Source organism: Solanum stenotomum, chromosome 7 (genome assembly GCF_019186545.1).
Source record: "Solanum stenotomum isolate F172 chromosome 7, ASM1918654v1, whole genome shotgun sequence".
Taxonomy (NCBI): domain Eukaryota; kingdom Viridiplantae; phylum Streptophyta; class Magnoliopsida; order Solanales; family Solanaceae; genus Solanum; species Solanum stenotomum.
In genome coordinates, this window is record NC_064288.1 from 15,623,729 (window position 1) to 15,643,976 (window position 20,248).

Below are 20,248 nucleotides of genomic sequence, written 5' to 3' on the forward strand. Positions count from 1 at the left end.
CTAAAACAGGCGGTTTCACGGACTGTTTAAGGCTTCACAGTCCGTGAAACTCTTCACGAGCCGTCTAGCCGGTCGTGAAGCTTCACCTACCCGACAGTGCTTCACTAAAATGAGCATAACTTCTTACTCCGAACTTGAAATGAGGCAACCTTGATGGCGTTGGAAAGAGGACTCAAATACCTTTAATTTGATAGGTCATGAGCCACCTAATTCGTTTTTGTTGACATATATGATCGTTTGAAGTTGACCCAAAACTTAAAACTGTTGAAGACCCTTTCATGGACAGCTTCACGGCCCGTGTGAGCTTCACGGACCATCCAAGTGTTTATAAACCCTCATGGGCGTTGGTTCAACTTCATAGGTGACTTCACGGTCCGTGCCAAGCTTCATGGCCTGATCCATGGCCATGCAACTCCAAACAGCTCGTAAAACCTTTCGTAACAAGACATTCAAGTTTAACTTTCATTTCCAATTTCTGAGGTGTTACAATAAACTAAAATCTATTGTCATAAATGTTGGTACCATTCATTCAGAGTTCTATGTATTACGTAACAGTTTTTTCTATAATAGATAAATTATTGTTTAATTAAATAGACGCCATCAAAATGTCAGTTTGTGGTACTTGTTATAATCATAACTAAAATAAAATATATAGTTTAATTGAACGGGATTGACGTATAATTTCTCCACCCCATGGATATTCTTAATGTTGTTTCAAAATGAAATAGCTCATTCTCTAATAAAGGAAAATAAATGACTTATCCTAAGTATGTACTATGTCAACTATTATCATAATTTTAGTTCTAAATTCAATTTTATGTATTAACTTAAACAAATTATTATATAAAAACTAACATTACTAAATACATGAATTTCCAGTTTAATTTTGTTGGAATCCATCAAAAATTGACGTGTCAAAAATATCTCTGATGTATTTTTTTTTATAAAAATCTCATCTTTACTATGACATTCCAATGGACACTCTCGCCGAAAATTCACATTTTTAGTAGTGTAATATACAACAATGTCATTTCTTATTAAATTCATTGGGAAAAAAAATTTGTTGTAGTATAACTTTGTTGCAACAATGATTGATCATAATTTAGTGTTGTTATTTCTTTACAAATAAAATTCTAAGATTTATTTTTTTAGAACTTTATTTTTATTCTTTAGAACAATTACTCACTTGAAACTGCTCCAATGTCCCTTATGTTAATAATAACATTTAAATTCACTCTTCAAACAGAGAAAATGTATACAATTGTATGCAATATAATTTGCCCAACTATGAGTCGAGATCGAATCTTAAATAGAACAATATATAGGTGCTCTATGACTAGCTTGGGTATTTGATTTGATATAATTGTAACACCTAATACTTTCATACTAATACATATTGAAGATATAGATCATGATGAATTAGGATGAGATGTGTGACAATAAAATGAGTGTACTGCCATGCTCGATATATCGTAATTTTATTTTGGATTTCAACACATCTAACACTAGTCTATCTGGGTTCAATAGAAGATATTGCACAAGTTCAACCTAAGGAGACAATATATTTTTTAAGTGGTGGCACACCATCAATGAGTATGATGTGGTACCCAAAACATTAAAGTTCACCGCGATAGGCACCATGCCATGGTGAAAGAAATAAAGGATTCTGAGATTTATACTAAGAGTGGGACGTACTAGACACCACAATGCGATGCTCAATGTAGTAAAGTTCACTATAACGGTCAACATGTTGCATTGAAAATCATTGGGAATAAGAGTTTAGAGAAATAGACCAAGTATATATATGCAATAGGCCCTGCAACACGACACACTTAGTAGTGAAGGTCAACGCGATGGTCACTACAACACACTACCCAAGCCACTGCAATGATGACCGTGACATGGTGAATGCCCGAGCGTAGTCCAAGTCTAAAATTACTACTTAGTTTGAACTTTTCAAACTTTGCACTTGTCCTTTTTTGGAGAGCTAACACGAGTATTCTCTCATCTCAACACTTTTCCACACTACGGTAAGTCTTCATACGCTAATCTAAGTGTTTTTAACACCATATACAAATTTGTAATGCATTTCTAATCAATTATCATAGGATCCTCGAAGTAATTATTCTAAAAAATGTCAAGCTTAGAGGTTGGAGAATATTGATACTTTATCCATAATAATAAATGATTTGAAGTATCTAATGATCTCTCTATGTACGACAATATCTTTATTTTTTCCCACGCTATGTTATTTATGTCTATGAGTTTTCCCGTTGAACAAATTAGGATCGATGATGAAAATCTTACGTATCTGTTCTTGGTGATTCGTTATGAACTTCAGGATCTCTCTATGTTATTATTTATTCTTTATGGTATTCTTGTTCAAAGAATCTATTCACTTTCACTATGAGGTTTTACAAGTATGAATTATTATGTTATATTTTTTCTTCAAAAGAAAGAACACCATGATTTCTCTTTAGAATATGAAATTTATGACTTATGACATGACTTAGACCACTTCAACTTATGAAATATGATCTACAAACTTATGGTCTTTGTAACATAAGGTATATGAAACTAACTATGATTTATGAGCTATTGCACTAACTATGAATTATGATTATTAGCTTATGAAGCTAAATATGGTTATGACCTAATCTATATATGTATTGAACAAGAGTAGTATTGATAACCAAGAAGACATAAGTCTACAAGACAATGACTAAAACTACGCAAACTAATGTATGATTAGAACCATTATTGGTTCGAATGAATAGTACATAATACCTTGAGGTGTGACTTATTATAGATCCTTTGCTAGCAAAATATATTATGTATGTCTCATACATAATATATAAAGGAAAACAAAATATTATAAATCTCAAGTTTTGATTACAGAGTTATTACTTTAATAAACTTACCATTATAAGAGATGTGAAATCTACAGGTCCAAAGGTGAGTAGTGCACTCGCCTATAAATTCTTCATACAGTCTCTGGAGTTGTCATGCACAATCCAGTCTCATCTCCTTGTTCGGAGAAAATCATATAGGTGAAGTTAACCTCTTTTTAGGTAAAAAGTTTATGTTGCTTGACCTCAAATAATAATATTGTTGACATTGCTTCCTTCTCTATTTTGATCTTTAAATGTTAACTCATTTATCCTTACTCCATTGTCATTTCTGCTGGCCAAATATTTTTACGATTATCAAGAACTATTAAAACATGTTAAATCTCATCAAATACAACAATAAAAGGAGATTCAGACTGTACAAGGTTCAGACATACTTAGTTTACCATTATCAAAACCTTCTAAATCGGTACAACATGTAGGAATCATGAGAAGTGAAAGAGCTAATTTACGATCACCACTACCACCACTACCGTTACTTCATCCCCATTGTGTTAGAGATAATGATAGTGATACAGATGTGCATGGAAACCAACTACCACCACTATCGCTACCTCCACTACCATCCTCATTAGATAGTTAAAGTTATCCTCTGTTAAGGTAAATTTTATGTTGTTTGACTTCAAATATTAACATTTTTTTTATGCTGCTTCCTATTCAATTTTGTTTTTTAGAATGTCATTGGTTCATTTCCTTTATGTGACAAAAGTGTTTACGACTATCAAGAATTTATGAAACATGTTCTATCTCATCCAGTTGACTATCACATGTAGATAAACGTAGTAGAAAGTTCAAACAATCTAAGTGAACCATCACTATAACCTTCAGATTCGGTCCAACATGTAAGAACCATGTAACACCTCGAAAGTGTAAAAGTCATTAAAAGTTGAAAAGTTTTAGAAAGTATTGTTGTTTCAGATTTGTACTAAGCCATGTATGGCCATGTAAGGTTCTACGGCCCGTGAATGCCCAATTGTGGTTAGTGCTTGAGAATTTCATAAAATTTCAAGTCTCAAGATCAAATTATATGAGCCACCAATACGACTTGTGGATAGATTGACGAGTTGTAGTTGGTCTCGTGGTAATAGCCTTCAGAAAGTTGAACTTTCAGGACTTGAGTTCTATGATTGGCCAGCACGAACCATAAAAGGAAATTCAGCCCGTACAAAGCAGTTTGTTGTTCAAGTCGTGAGCTCAAGTGGTTTTCTAGGCCATGGGTATACGAGGAAGTTTGACAGGTCGTCGAATGGAATACGATTCATGGACCTTGGTTCATGGATTTTTATTAGAGATGTGGCTTTTGGTATTTTCCCAATAAATGGACAATACGGCCCATAGTGATGTATACGAACCGTACAAACTGCTTGTGGAATTTCCCGACAATTCTTTTCTCAGAGTTATGTTGGTCTTTTCATACTCTTTCATTTCCTATACTACGTCGCTTCTAGCCTATTTTGAGGACCTATAACCGTTTCTAAGACTCAAACCCTCCCCATTCCTCTCATTCTCTCAATAACCTCAAGTCTTCATCGAATTCTCCAAGCTTTCCCTCAAGGTGAATCAAGGATCCTCAAGCTTCAAGTCTCCTTTCCAGATTTCAGTCTAGGGTTCATCAAGGTATGTGGAAAATTCATCATTGGTTCCTCTTCATCTATTATGTCCCAAAGAAACCTCAAATTTTTCCTTTTATGATTCTTGCTCAATTCTAGGGTTTCATGATGTTCTTATGGGTGAAATTGTATATAAGTTCATTCATCATGATTCAATCATAATTCAATGTTTTCAATGATATTTACATGAACTCATGCTATATAAGTATTTTATGATTATGAACTAAGCTATTTTGATAGGCATGCATTATGATTTAAAGATTTCATGAATCAATGATAATTTTAGATAATGTATCAAACATGTTTTATGAAATAGAATGCTTCCGATTTAATTACTTCTCATTATGAAAGATGTCATGATTTAAAAGCTTTAGTTAAGTGTCTCTTATGAGTATGTTATGAAATCATGGTTTAAAGGAGTTATTATATGATTATGAAGTTTATGAATTATTTGGTATTATGAGATTCTTACCATTTCAAAGATTATGAATATGAATATCATATAATTATGCATGCCTTCCATTGGGAGTTAACTTAGCACCAAGTGAACCTTGGGTTAAAGGCTTACCTGTTAGTAGAGGCCTGAGACTTTTAGAAGCAATTCTCTTGTCCCAGAACTACGTGCCACAGTAGGACATTTCTTAGATAGACACTAGATAATGGATCCACCTAAAATCATGTTTATGGTTCTTACCTTGGTAAGTAGGACACTCTTTTTTTTTCGGTTTGAAAACAATACACTGAACTCCTTGTTATAGCTCACATGGTTTAGATTGTATCTCCCACAAAAGATTATGATTTACTTATGCTATGATTATGTGTCACGACTCAAAGTACACCCTAGTCATGACATGGTGAATAGAATCCCGAGAGGTCCTAAACAAGTCACTTGACATAATCATGACGTAAAAGAAATACAATAAGAGAGAATAGTCAATCAAAGTCTTGTATCATAAGAAATCTAATCATAAGTGTGGAATACTAAAACTATGTCTAACATAGCCTTTCTAACATCATAAGAATTGTTGGGATGCAACCCGTACACCATATACAAGTTGAAACAAAAAACATAAACCTAAAGAACTAAAATATCAATGATATTGTCTTCAGAGCATGAGGACTCACCAATCCAAGTAGGCAAGCTGAGCAGTCCCGATCTAGCTAAGAGTGGGAGGAGAAATGTCGGATCCTATATTATAAAATAATATAGGCACAAGTATGCATTAATATATGGAATGTGCTAAGTATGGGGAAATGCATGAAAACATAAACATGATCATTTGGGTATTTTAAACATGATATGCATGACCAAGCTAAAACATAGTAAAAACCATTAAAGAGAAATCATAAATCATGAACAAGGTCAATTCATACTTAAAACATAATGAAAACTTTCATAAAATCTTTTGAAGGTAACATAGTTTTTTTTTGTGGAATATTATCTTTAACCGACAATAAACCATGTGAGCTATAACATGGAATCTGATGTAACTCCCACACAGATAAGGGAGAGTCTACTTGTCAAGGTAGAACTCTATATCATATCATTAATGATATGTGGATCCACTAGCTAGGTCATTTAAAACAATCCTACGGGGGCACATACTTTGAGACTAGAGATTGATACTAGAGACTATTTATACGGACTTAGAATTCCAGTAACGCTCCATGCAGAACTTGACAACTTACTCACATATCTTTCATGATCTTGTAAGCTCAAGTTAGCACTTTAAAACTCAGATCGCTAAGAAAATGAAGAAAGACAAATAGAGCTTTTAAAGAAGGCATTTTTGTATTACTTGGAAAATGATTTACACTTGGGTGGTTCTTGCTTTACAAATGAGGGCCCCTTTATTTATACTACTCTCCTAGGGGTTAAAGTATAAATAAAAATTACTATACAAGTCCCTATATATTTACAGTCTAGTCCTTCTTCTAGAATTCTCTCAAGCCTTGAGAATTCTAAAGCTTTCCAAGAACATATCTTGAATATTCTAGAGTATTTCGCAAACCTCTCCAAGACTCTAGATTTTCCCCCTTAGGCTAGCTCATTATGCTTTGATTTTTTGCCTAAGTGATATAAGAAACTGGCCGGCCATGACACTCTCCCCACCTAATGCTACGACAACCTCGACGCATTGATGTTGTATGAATAACCAGATCTAGCCTTCTTGCAAGCGCGATCAGTATGACATTGACTCAATTAATGCCTCTGTATAACTCTTTAGAAATCACGTCGTTATCCTCTTCAGGATCTTTATGCATGGTGGAAAAGTCCCTTTAGAATTATTATCTTTAGTCACATTTACAATAGTGGTGTCAACTCCTTCTTCTTGAGTCCCTTCATAAGCTGCATGGTCTATAGTTGAGCTTGTTCTTCCGTCTTTGGTACCTTAATGAGCGGCACCATACATGATCCTTCTTGCTCCATGACCGTGAGTCGCTGGAGGTAAGGATTGATCATCAAGTGACACTTCTGGAATAACTCCTGCCCAAGAATGATATCAAAGATATCTAAAGGGGTGACAATAAAGTTGGTTTTACCTTGCCATATGCCTAACGTGATGCTTCCTCCATGAGCGACTCCGTACATAGAGTTGGTGGTGCGTTGACCGTCTTTAGGTAGGTGTTATCTGGGTTGTAACTCAATCCCAACTTTGTTGATGGTCTTATTTATGATGATGGCCTTCTCACTTGTGTCGACCATAGCATGAGCGGGTCGTCTATTGATCAGTCTACAAATTGTGCGTCGTATTCTTTTGGCCTCTCTGATTGCTTTGTGATAGCTCCGCATAGTTCAATCAAGCCCAACTGCATTGTGTCTGAACCTTGCCCTGGTTCTTGTGCCTTATTCTCCTTCCATTCCCGTAATATGGCACCAAGGCTTTTCAGTTCAGGGCATTCTTGCATAGCCATGCAACCCACCGTATATGTAGCAACCATTTCTCTTTGTAGTCTCTGCCTTCCTCTCCATATCTCTTTGATGTCCAGACTTCTTGCCATCAAACTTACATGTTTCATGATTCTTGGATGTAGCTGTTGTTCCTTGATTTTTCCATGATCTCCCCCAACTTGTTCATGACTACCTCTCATCTCCACTCCTTTGGATCCATCAATAATCCTGACTTGTCGGCATTCCAACTCCGTCCTGGCCAAATTTTGCAGCCCATCTATGAAGTGGAACATCATATCTTCATCTATGAGGTTGGGAATATAAAATGTGATAGTGGTGAACTTTTTCACGTACGCTTGTGTGCTACCCATCTGCTTCAACTCCCTAAACTTGTGCTTGGACTCATAGATGATGTCGTTAGGGAAGAAAACCTTCTTGAACTCCACTTGGAATTGCTCCCATGTGTTATTGGTGCAAAGTTGTTCCCCTATTTCTGACTCTTTATGCCTCCACCATAGCATGGCCATCTCCGAGAGGTACACCACCACAGTGTTGATCTTGTTCTCATCACTCTTCACCCTGTTACACTTGAAGTAATTCTCCCAATGCCACAGAAAATTCTCCACCTCTTGCGTGTTACATACGCCTTTGAACATTTGTGGCTTGGGAGCCTCGATATTGGCCTCCCTATCCTCATTGGGTGTAGCAAATCCTTCAGCTTTCATTACTCCCTTGAGTGCTTCCATCTCGGCCTTCATGGTTTCAGTCATGCTTAATGCCTCCATGAGCCGAGACTCCAAGAAAGTGATGATTTCCTTCATTTCATACTCTACATGCCTACCCACATCCAACTCTTTACGGATGTTGTCATTCTCTTCAAGGGTGAAATCCTCGAGAATCTTAAACTTGTCATCAACATTGTTCAAGCGCTTGCCTAAGATCTCCACAACCTACCTCACCGTGTCAACCTCACGATCCATTCTACTTCGGGCGTGCACGTCAATGTCCTCCTCACCGTGTCAACCTCACGATCCATTCTACTTCGGGCGTGCACGTCAATGTCCTCCTCACCATGTTCATCGTCACTTGCTTTAGTGGTCGAAGATGGTTGAGATGTAAGAGCTTCACTTGTTGTAGGGTCGAGCAACAATTCCTCACTGCTCTTAAGGTGCTTCCATCCCTTTTGATGCTTCTTTACACCATCCAGCCTGATGTTGGTGGTGCTAGCAACGTTGACGTCTCCTTAGTTGGCCATTCCCTAAGTGTCAACCTTTGCTCTAATACCACGTTGTCATGAATTTAGACTTCCACTAACGCTCTGTGCGGCACTTGAAAACTTACTCAATAATCTTTCAAGATCTTGTAAGCTCAAGTAAGCCCTTTGAAACTTAGATCGCTAAAAGAATGAAGAAAGACAAAGAGAGCTTCTAAACAAGAATTTTTGTATTGCTTGGAGAATGTTTTACACTTGGGGTTGAAATATGGCTTTCAACTTAAGTTCTGAATTAGTGGATGTTGCCAAAGGGAGTGGCGATGCCATACACAAAAAGGAATAGACTCATAGAATGGAAGAGTCACTTTATTTGAAGACGGTGATGGTGCAAATACATTCTGTGCTTTTAACCCAACTCAAGTCGAAGAAACTTATTCAATGGTCACCGCTAACCGCTTTTAGTCCCAAATCTTTGGGATTGCTTTTTTCAATAAACATTGGGTACATTTCTTTATGTTATTTGTACCAGTAATCGATTTATGGATAAGTGCTCTTGGAGTAGGTTGGTTCTTGCTTGGTTGCTTTATAAATGAGAACCCCTCTATTTATACTACCCTCTTAGAAGCTAAAGTATAAATAAAAATTACTAGTCAAGTCCCTACATATTTACAATCTAGACCCTCTTCTAGAATTCTCTACAAGCATTGAGAATTTTAAAGCCTTCCAAAAACATATCTTGAATATTCTAGAGTCTTCTGTAAACCTCTCCAAGACTCTAGATTCTTTCCCCTAGGCTAGCTCACTTATGCTTTAATTTTATGCCTAAGTGGGATGAGAAAGTGGCGGGTAATAACACTACTCTATTTGAGCCTCCACCTGAAAGTCCTCCTAGTAATAAGTTAAATCCCAATGGAATTAGTCATAATCATATTCATTTTGTCATACTTGGAAAAACATAATTAAACAACCAATTCAATCATAAGTCATCATAGAGTAGCTCCTTTATATCATGATTCATTACATATGTGAGAAAACCTTTCACAACCATGATTTCATAATATGTGAGAAACCTTTTCACAATTCATTGATACTTATCTCAAAAGCATCCTTAGTTCACAAAACATAATTTTCGTAAGACATGCATAGCTTTCATAAAACCTAATTCATAAGTTCATAAGCTTTCTTCATAAATTCATCATCTTAATCAAGTAACAAGCATGGGTCCATATGAAATCAATTGAAAATCATGTAATTAAATCAAATCATGCATAATAAGGTTAAAATCAAACAATTGAATTATAGTTAATAGGACCTATGGAGATTTGCATGAAAACCCTGATCAAATTGGGTGAAATTGAATTAGGAGATTGAGATTCTTTTAGGACCCAATGGATGAATATATTCCATTGGTTAATTCCCACATGCCTTGATATCAAAGCCTAGCAAAACAATAGAAAGAGAAGACCTTGAAGCTTGAAACCCATGCTTTCTTTCTTGAAATTGAGAGAGAATTGGATAGGATGAACTTGGATGGGAATTGGGAATTTGAGAGAATGAGAGGGTTTGGGTATTTTTAGGAATTAAAAGGTAGTTATAGGAATTAGAAATAGGATTAAAAGACATAGTATTGGTATTAATTTCATAGAAAAACCCCCAAATACTCTTAAGAAATAACTGCTAGACGTGACCTACAGTGTGGACCTACGCTACGTAGGTCTTTCTACGGCCCGTACTAGTCAGCCGTAGATTTCACTTACTGGGACCTAAATTCATTTAACTTCCCACGAGACCTTTCTATGGTCCGTCGTTTAGTGTACGGTCTGTAGACCCCTTCCATAGAACCAAAGTTCAAGTCTAAAATTTCACTTAGTTTGGGTCCCTTCTACGGGTGATTCCTACAACCCGTCAAACATCGTACGACTCGTCCTGTTCACTCATAGGTCAAACATCAGAAACTTGTAATTTTCAAAACTCAACTTAAGTTCTACAAATCACTTTCTACGGCCCGTAAAACCTCTTACAGTCTGTAGATGGGACTCGTAGACCACAACATCAGTGCCCAGAACTGACATTTTCCTTTTTAATCCAACTTTCTAATTTCTGAGGTATTACAATATCTCCTCTTTGGAAATATTCGTCCTCAAATGTGACTTAAACTAGCATGAATAAAGTAAGAGAGAAACTAACAACCCATCATGAATGCAAATCTCATCATAATGCACATAAACAAGGACAAATCACTCAAAGCTAAATCATAACATCAAAATCAAGTTTTTTTCATGAATATGCATGCATATGGAAACATGAGAATGACTAAAATGCGTGAATCCGAAAAAAGGAACCATGAGAAACTAATACCTCAAGCTAGAACACAAACGGAGGAAAAAAGATGAGGATACTTGGACATCATATCGACTTTGATCTCTCAAGTAGCACCCTCGACTAATTGATTTCTCCAAAGAACTTTTAGGAAAGCAACTAGTTTATTTCTCAACTTCTGAACTTGTCGGTCTAAAATCTCGATCGGTCATATGAAAGACTTTCTTTAACTCTTAAACTTGCCAAAGGCACAATGGAGATCAGATCTCCAACACACTTATTCAATAAGGAGACATGAAATACCAGATGTACCGATACTAAGTTAGGTAACTGAAGTTCATAAGCAACTTTGCCAATATGCCACAAAATCTGATATAGGCCCACATATCGAGAACTAAGCTTCCCTTTCTTTCCAAACCTCATCACACCCTACATGGATGAAATTTTCAAGTAAACTCAATCATTAGCATCAAATTCAAGCTCTCCTCTTCAAACATCGGCATAAGCTTTTGTTGACTTTGAGACGCTTTCAACCTTTCATGAATAGTCAAACCTTTTTCATAGCCTCATGCACCAAGTCAGGCCCTATCAAAGAGAACTCACCAACTTCAAATCGACCAATAGGAGACTTACATCTCCTACTATAGAGAGCCTCAAATTGAGTCATCCGTTATTATTATAAGAAAATCAATCAAAGGTAAATGATCATCCCAATTTCCATTGAAATTAATTACACAAGCTCTCAACATATATTCTAAAGTCTGAGGATGAAAAGTCGTGCTAAGCTTCACTTGAGTACCAAGACCCTTTCTAAAATGACATCCAAAACTAGATGTAAATTGAGTACCACATTCGTAGATAATCGATAAAGGAACTCAATGCAACCTCACCATTTCTAGGATATAAAGCTTGGTGTACTCTTCGACTGAAAATGAAGTCTTTACGGGACGAAAGTGAGCTGATTTTGTCATTCGGTCCACAATAATCCAAATTGAATCAATCTAATGGTGAGTACAATGTAAGCTCGTAATGAAATCCATATTCAAATCTTTCCACTTTCATGCAGGAATACTAATGTCTTAAGCTAAACCACCAAGTTTATGATGCTTAACTTTCACTTGTTGACAATTCGAACATCTAGCCACAAATTTCACAATATCCTTTTTCGTCTAATTCCACCAATAGACCTCTCGTAAATTGTGGTACAACTTGGTGGTTCCCGGGTGAATAGAATACCAAGAGCTTTGAGCTTCTGTCAAAATCTAATTCCTCGACTCATCAACATTCGAAACACATAATCGACCTTGGTATCAAAAGACACTCTCCCCCTTGGGAGAAAGACTCAATGATTTTTTTAGATACCAACTTCTTTAAATCAACCATAATCAGATAAAGATCTTGCTTAGCCTTCACATCCTATATAAGAGACGATGTCGAACTCTTCTCAGCAATCACACTTCCTTTATTAGAATCAACCAAGAGAACACCCAATCGGGTCAATCTATGAACATCACAAACTAACTCTTTCTTACCATCTTCAACATGAGCAACACTTTTCATTAATAGTTGACTAAGAGCATTTGCCACCACGTTCACATTACCCATATGATAAAGAACACTCGTGTCGTAATTTTTCAATAACTCAACTCAGTTCAAGAAAATCACATATCCACAATTCTCTTACTTCTACCAATATCAAATTACTCTGTAATATTCGATGTAGTCATCCAACCCAATAAATTAGTGCATACAACATTGTCCACTTTTCATATCCCACCACCTCTAAGTATTTCTTCACCCTAATATCATTTGCTCAATCTTATTCATTAGCCTATCAAAATCATATTGTGTATATGCATTCATCATAGTGTATAATACCTCACTCTATTGCTAATTTGATTTTCTAAATTCTTGCATACATTGGCCCACAAGTGTCATATGCATGCGTAATGCTACATATTATTGTATACTTTAGAAACAACCTTTATAATGCTCTTATTTTGTTGGATACAACACACATATTCTCTCTTTCTTCATATGCTTCTTTGAATTGTTCAAAAAAACACATCCAAGCAACATCATTTTCGGAAACAATGAATCTGTAGGGTAGAGGTAATATATTACATGTTATACAATAACAATGTTATGTTCAAATTTTAAATCTCATGACATTGTATTCACATATAAAAAATACATGCTCCATTTCTAGATGAAATGAAAGCACCAGTATATGTTGATTTTAGGTGGCTAGCATCTACAACAACGATTGTCCTACAATAATCGAACCCCTTTATAGAAGCATGCAATGATATAAGCAAATACAAAGATTCATTTACAGGTGTTTTCTTCATCCAAATACAAGGTATGTTTTATGCGATATATACAAGTATCCAGGCAACTTCTTGTATGATGCAACTAGTTGCCCCATCATAGAATCCAATGCCTTTTCCTATGCTTGCCATGCCCAAATGTAGGTAACGTCAACCCCCAATTCCAATTTCATGTCGTCTATGATATTCTTTGGATTGTACTTCCTCTTATGATTCCTCAATTTAGGTGTGATAATGCCTTCAATCAATCCACTTGTTGCCGGTCCTTGTGAGTATATCCGATCTTTTAAAGGACATGCTTGATAATTGTTGAAAATTCTAATTCTAAACATTTTGGACTTGTTAATACTGGATACCTTTATTAACCATTTGCATTCTTTAGAATTACATACAAGTGTATAACTACAAATACAATTTGAAAACATTTGGTGTCGACTAGTTACTATGTTCAATAATGAATAAATTTCAATTCAATAAATATAATGACAATTTACCTAATAGAGTTTGATCTCTCCACCAAGAATTGGAACCTATTCTCAATAGAATACTTTGTCATCACATCCTTCAATGTTGACTTGTCAATGTATATTTGATCTACCATTACTTCCTATTGATTTCTGTTGGTAATGATCAAATTGTTGACACCATCAAATACGTCCACTGAGTTATCGCCTATTGTTTCAATCAAAGACAATGTATCACTTGTATCAATTAATCCACGATTTTATTCAAGCCGCATCACATCTCCTTAAATAGTAGTTTCCCCAGATTCATAGTAAACTACATTCATATTGAAAGTACTTACACACAAGGGATATACTTCAAATCTTGTGCTCACCTTTTTAACTGAGCATATATCCTGACATCCATGTTTGCGTATTTCCATAGGAGCATCATTATCTTCAATTTTGTATTTGATTTTGATACACCATGTAGTTAAATCTATATTTAATTTATTCGAAATTAGATTAAGTAAATCGGAATACGAAGCATATTCCTTCAGCACTATACCATCAATAGAATATTCGATGTAGCAATTTTTTTCATTCTACTTTTCTGAATGTCTGATCAATACAATTATGCTTCTCATTGAATTGATCTATTCAAAATCAACATAATTCAGGTTCATAATTAAATATTAATCCTCCACAAAATCAATGAATCAATTTATCTATACCAAATTTTGGGAATACCTGTATCACACCTAGAAAAGAACAATGTAGACAGCTGAAGATTTTGAATATCTTGTATCTCAAATTTTGTCTAAATTGATAAGAATCCAAGCAGATATCATGTTAATGAGTGATTTTTAGTTGTTAATTGAATAATGTGAAGCTGAGAGTTTAAGAGACGTAATTAAAGGGATTTCCGTTATTAAAACATAATATACCTTATTTAGTGCTAGCCAACTACAATTGTATAATTGTATAAAAACAACATAACTAAATTTATACAGTTAATACAACGAGTTAGACATATAATTTGTAGTCATTTTTCGTAATTATCATACTTATAATTATTGAACTTTAATAACCCTAAAACTATAGTCATTTTTGTATGTGTTACTTTTATTTATGAAATTTTCCTTGTTTTTCCTATTGATTGTTGAAGATCAAATAATTCTTAACTTAATCTTATTTATTGGATTCTTTCAAATGAATTATTTTCTTTGGAACTTATCCAACCATCTCGAGAATAGTGTCACCAATCTCCCCAAGTCATAAATCACATATAGAAACTACATAAATGATTAATATGGAGAAAATAGATACAAAATAACTAGGGTAGTCGTTATATAACATATACATTTAACAAATATTTATAGCAAAATAAATACAAAACTAAAAATGTTTGTTTTGATTTTGGTCTGGTTTTTCTTGTTTAATACTAAACTAAATTAAATATCATGAGTATTTCAAATTTATCAAAAATTTAAACTAAACCAAATCAAAATCATTTTTTATTTCAATTTGTATGCTAAGTTTTTTCCCAATTTGAATATAACCCCCGCGAGTTTCCAACCTTTAAAGAATACCAAACCTTGGCCTCCTTCGTAACCCTTTTCCTTCTTCCCCAAACTTCCTAAGCAATTTCTTTCCTCTGCAACTCCTCAATGTCTTCTCAAGCAAAGAATCATAATTCTCCAATGTTTCTTCAATATAAATCCCTACCCCATCAACACTACACCTTCAACAACTGTACATTTCATTTTTTTCTCCTTCTTAAACTCGTTTACATAACATTCAGAATATGGATTCGAAACAAGCACCGGTGGTTGAGTGCTCGAAATACACGAAAAGGGTGATGTTGAAAACTTTATTAGGACGCAGTGATGGTGGGGTGGGGTTAATTGGTCAGAGGGTTGTAATTGGAGGATGGGTTAAGTCCTCCAGGGAGATTAGGAAACAACCTGTAACGCCGCATTCTGTACCGGCACAGGTGGTAAGTACAAAAGATGTTACATGTTCTGAGGTTCTTCAATCTCGGATTCCATTACTCAGGTCTATTATGAAGGTCTTTGGGGCAGGGGAATATCGTGTACGTGAAAAAATTAATGTTGTTTTTCAGCCACAACCTTCGGTGTCAATATTGCAAGTTAGTGATGGTTCTTGTGTGCCCAGTCTTCAGGTACATTTTATGATTTTTATCTGTTTGTTGAAATGTCTCGTTTTCAGAATATCTGGTATACTGTTAGGTTGGTTCATGATCAATCTTTCAGGTTCTGGTGGACTCAGCACTAGCGACTCCGTGCCAAGTTATGGCTACGGGGACATGTGTATTAATTGAAGGTATGCTGCAGCAGCCATCACTGCAGGGGAAGCATGTTGTTGAGCTCCAAGCAGAGAAAATCCTACATCTTGGTTTGGTAGATCAATCTAATTATCTGTTATCTAAGAAGCGATTGCCTCTTGAATCTTTAAGAGATTGTTCCCACTTTCGGCCTCGGACAACCACGGTGATACTTTCTCCATTTTACATTTTACTGCCTTTTTTCTCATGTTAATTGGGTGCCTCCCTTTTGTCTTGGGTTTATAGCTACTTTAGGAATTTTGTGCACTTGATAAAATTGGATGGTAGTTCATACTTTCTTGTAGAGATAGGTACATAACTTGTTTTAAGCCTTTTAATTATGAATCTTGAAATTGGAGTACTGTATGGTGTCTCAAAATCGAAGTTTGAACTTCTTTGATCAGTTCATTTTAAGTTCTTTGGTTAGCGTATATGACCTTTTTTAATTGGATTCTCTTCTTTTTGTAGGTGGCATCGGTCATGCGAATTCATAATGCACTTACTTGGGCAACTCATGGATTCTTCCAAGATCAAGGGTTCCTTCACGTTCAAGTACCCATACTTACAAGCACTGATTCTGAAGGTTTTAGCGAGAAATTTGTTGTTACAACTCTTCTTAACAAGGGCAAAAACTATGACCAAATTAGTTCCACCGAAAATGCTGGAGTGAGTGTTGAAGCCATACGGGCTTCTATAAAAGAAAAATCTAAGAAAGTAGAAGAACTTAACAGAACCAATAGCAATAAGGAAGCTCTATTTGCTGCACAACAGGACTTGAAGAAAACACAGGAGCTAGTTTCACAGTTAGAATCTAGGCAAAAAGCAAACTCTGGAGTCACAATTGAAACAAGAAAATTTGACTTCTCTAAAGATTTCTTTGTACGCCAGACTTACCTAACAGTTTCTGGTCGTCTTCATCTGGAGAGTCAAGCATGTGGTCTTGGAAATGTCTACTCATTTGGCCCCAGATTTCAAGCAGTGAAATCAGAATCGAAAAAGTCATTAGCTGAGACATGGATGGTAGATGTTGAAATGGCCTTCTCAGAGTTAGAGGTATTTGTTCTACTGTCTAATTGCAGATATTTCCCATGTTTCTCTTGTTCATCATTAAGGTTTCTACTTTTGCCATAACTACATGGCCACTTTAATTTCAGGATGCCACGGAATGCGCGAACGACTTTTTGAAGTTTGTATGCAAAAGGATTTCGGAGGGTTACATGGAAGATCTACAATTTATCTTGAAACGGATAGACCAAAAAGTTATGGAGCGCCTTCAGTTAACACTATCAAGTTCATTTGAAAGGATTTCCTATGCCGAAGCCATAGAAGTTCTGAGACAGGTAAGTATTTTTGCCACAATTTCTTGAACGTGTGGCTAAATATTTGAAGATGGGTATCTCACACTTGTATAATGGCACGAGATTAGGTTCCTGGCAAGAGATTTCAGGGTAAGATAGAATTTGGAGTTTCATTGACTGAAGAACATGAAAGGTATGCATTAGTAACTTCCCTGAGTAAATTTGATATTAAAGGCGAACATGCTCATTAGTTTCTTATCTCTTGGTTGCAGTTATTTGGTTGATGAGATATATAAAAAGCCAGTCATTATATACAACCATCCAAAAGGACTTAGACCATTTTATGTCCATTTGAATGATGATGGGATGACAGTTGCAACATTTGATGTGGTTTTACCAAAGGTAATATCGGACCATTTCATTAGGGATTGCAGTCGTTTGCAGAGTAGAGGCTGTGTACTTGTAGTTAGTTACTAAGAATGTGAACATAGTCCTAATAACAATCTGAATTGGTAATGATGCTAAAGTTAAGTTTGTTTGTAGGTAGGAACTGTGATTAGGGGAAGCCAAAGTGAAGAACGCTTCAATGTGCTGAGCTCAAGGTAATAAACTGTGTTTTCTTTGAAGTTCAGATGTATTGTTTTAGCCCTTCATAGATATCCAGACACGTTTTCTTTCGTTACTTGAGCATTGGAACTCAGGGCAAGTGATATTGTGCTAAGCCGTTCAATGTTCTTTGTTATCAGGATGGAAGTATTGGGCTTGCAAAAACAGCAGTACGAATGGTATCTAGATCTTCGCAGACATGGCTCTGTCAAAACCTCCGGTTTCAGCCTAATGCTTGAACCTTTGGTGCTTTATGCCACTGGCCTGAATGATGTCAAAGATGTTGTCCCTTTCCCTAGAAGTTTCGGCAGAGCTAATAACTAAGTCCTTAAGAAAAGGATAGACCACCGAATCATTCAAAAGCTTGCTACTTAAATTGATCAATTTGTAACACATATCGCGTACATACCAGTAAAGCTTTTCTCTGAGCAGACAAAACATTTATGGAACTGTCTGCACTGAGTTTGCTCATACATTTGTAATTATTTGAAATGATACAATGAAAACACAGACTTGTAAAAGACATTTCAAGTTCATAATACATAAAGTACTACTACACATTAATTACCTATTAAGGTTTAGACATTTTGAATGTGTAGTAGTCCATTGATACATTGGCCAATTTCTCTTTCGGTTCTAAGGGAAAGAAAAATGGGTAGAGTTCATAACGAACATAGCAACTGCTATACAGGACTCGACATCCTTTCCTGTTTAAGCAAGTAGTGGGAAAATTGCCAACTGCTACGGCCAGGCACTGGGCACAGTCTATCTTTGGTAGGTCCCTTGTGCATTGCATCAAGGCATATAATGTGAGAAAAGGTGAGATTTTACTCTTGCCTTTTCCGAGCCCTTTGTTCATTGGCACAATAGCATCTGCAATTAGTTGATTCTTGAGTTGCGCTAGCTTTTTATTGAAGAAGTCGGGATCAGATACAAAGTCGATGTTCCAGTAGAATATACCAGGAACTGTTTCAACTTGTCCCAAGAAATTCTTACCTTGGTACCTCAAGAAACAATAATCATACCAAATTCTGGCATCAGTCTGGTCCGGACAGCTTTTCCGAATCTCCTTTGCTGCATCACGGATGCAACTTAAGCAGTCATTGCTGCTAACATCTCCTCTGCATTGGTAGAGGCCATATACTTGGTTCTTAGCATCACCGTACGAGGTAGTACTGAAGCTATTTTTAGCAGAAACTGACACTAATTCAGCCAACACCTTTCCAATATTTGCTGATGTTTTAGAATCATTGGATTTGGTTGCGTCGTCGCAAAAATTTCCCAGAGGATTGACAGACTCTGCAGTGCAAATGCAGAAGACAAGTATGAGAAGAAAACTATAGTGTAAGAAAGCCATCTTCTCTTGCATTTCTCCCAAGAGAGTAGTAGTTTTTTTATACAAGTTGGCAACTGGATAATTTGGTTGACTTGGTTGACCCACAATTGCCTCCTAATTGATGAAGTTGGTTATATTCAATGAAAAAAGGGTCAAATATACCTATAGTATATAGGAAATAGTTTAAATATATACATTGGGTCCAAATATACCCTTCAGTTATACTTTCTGTCCAAATATATCTTTCTCATTATACTTTAACACAAATTTACTCTTAATTTTATCGAGGGATATACCCTTAATCTATCATAGAAATTTACCCTTGAATAGATTCTTTTGCTGAAGTCGCCTTAAATCCGCTTAAAGAGGATAATGTTGTAGGTTGGTTAGTCCTACTCCCTAGTGAATACCTTAACACATGTTGTTTGGCTTGTTGGCTGTTACTACATGATGACAGTCAAAAAAAGAGGCAAGCTAGTTGGCATGCATTTTATGGACCTCATTGGTCATGAATATTTGTCAAAATGTCTAGAAGGAATCATAGAGGGACCACTATGCTACTTCCAAGAGAAGATATTTTCCACAATATGAAATATTTTTGGAACTTTTTTAAAGAAAATTCTTTTTGGAGTTTTCATAATGTATATTATTAAGTTACAATTAATGTACATGTATACATAATCTCATAATTAGACCTATCAAAACATTGTAACAAAGCCAACGGTACGCTTTTAACAAGAAACATCACGGTTTATTCGAATAATATAAATTTTAAGCAAAATCACAATTCACTAAATTCTAGATACATCTATATGCCCAAATAAGAAAAAAAAAAGAAGAGAAAATGTCATAATACATGATACATCTTCCCCATATATACACAATGTTAAATTTAGATTATTATTTCCTTTTGGCACTAGAGTTGTTTTCCTGAGGCGAACCTT

General features: G+C 35.6%; 2 protein-coding genes across 2 annotated transcripts; one reads left to right on the plus strand and one right to left on the minus strand.

Annotated features, from left to right (window-relative positions):
* The first annotated feature begins 15,500 nt into the window (after nt 1-15,500).
* LOC125871015 (asparagine--tRNA ligase, cytoplasmic 2) lies at nt 15,501-18,324 on the plus strand. The gene is made up of 8 exons (XM_049551593.1): nt 15,501-15,902; nt 15,994-16,230; nt 16,533-17,117; nt 17,219-17,404; nt 17,491-17,555; nt 17,635-17,764; nt 17,906-17,964; nt 18,109-18,324. Exons 1-8 carry the CDS (start codon nt 15,525-15,527, stop codon nt 18,290-18,292), a joined length of 1,824 nt encoding a protein of 607 aa, XP_049407550.1. The 5' UTR covers nt 15,501-15,524; the 3' UTR covers nt 18,293-18,324.
* Nucleotides 18,321-19,394, minus strand: LOC125871026 (cysteine-rich repeat secretory protein 55-like). Its single transcript, XM_049551606.1, has one exon. It carries the CDS (start codon nt 19,335-19,337, stop codon nt 18,540-18,542), a length of 798 nt encoding a protein of 265 aa, XP_049407563.1. The 5' UTR covers nt 19,338-19,394; the 3' UTR covers nt 18,321-18,539.
* Nucleotides 19,395-20,248: the final 854 nt, after the last annotated feature.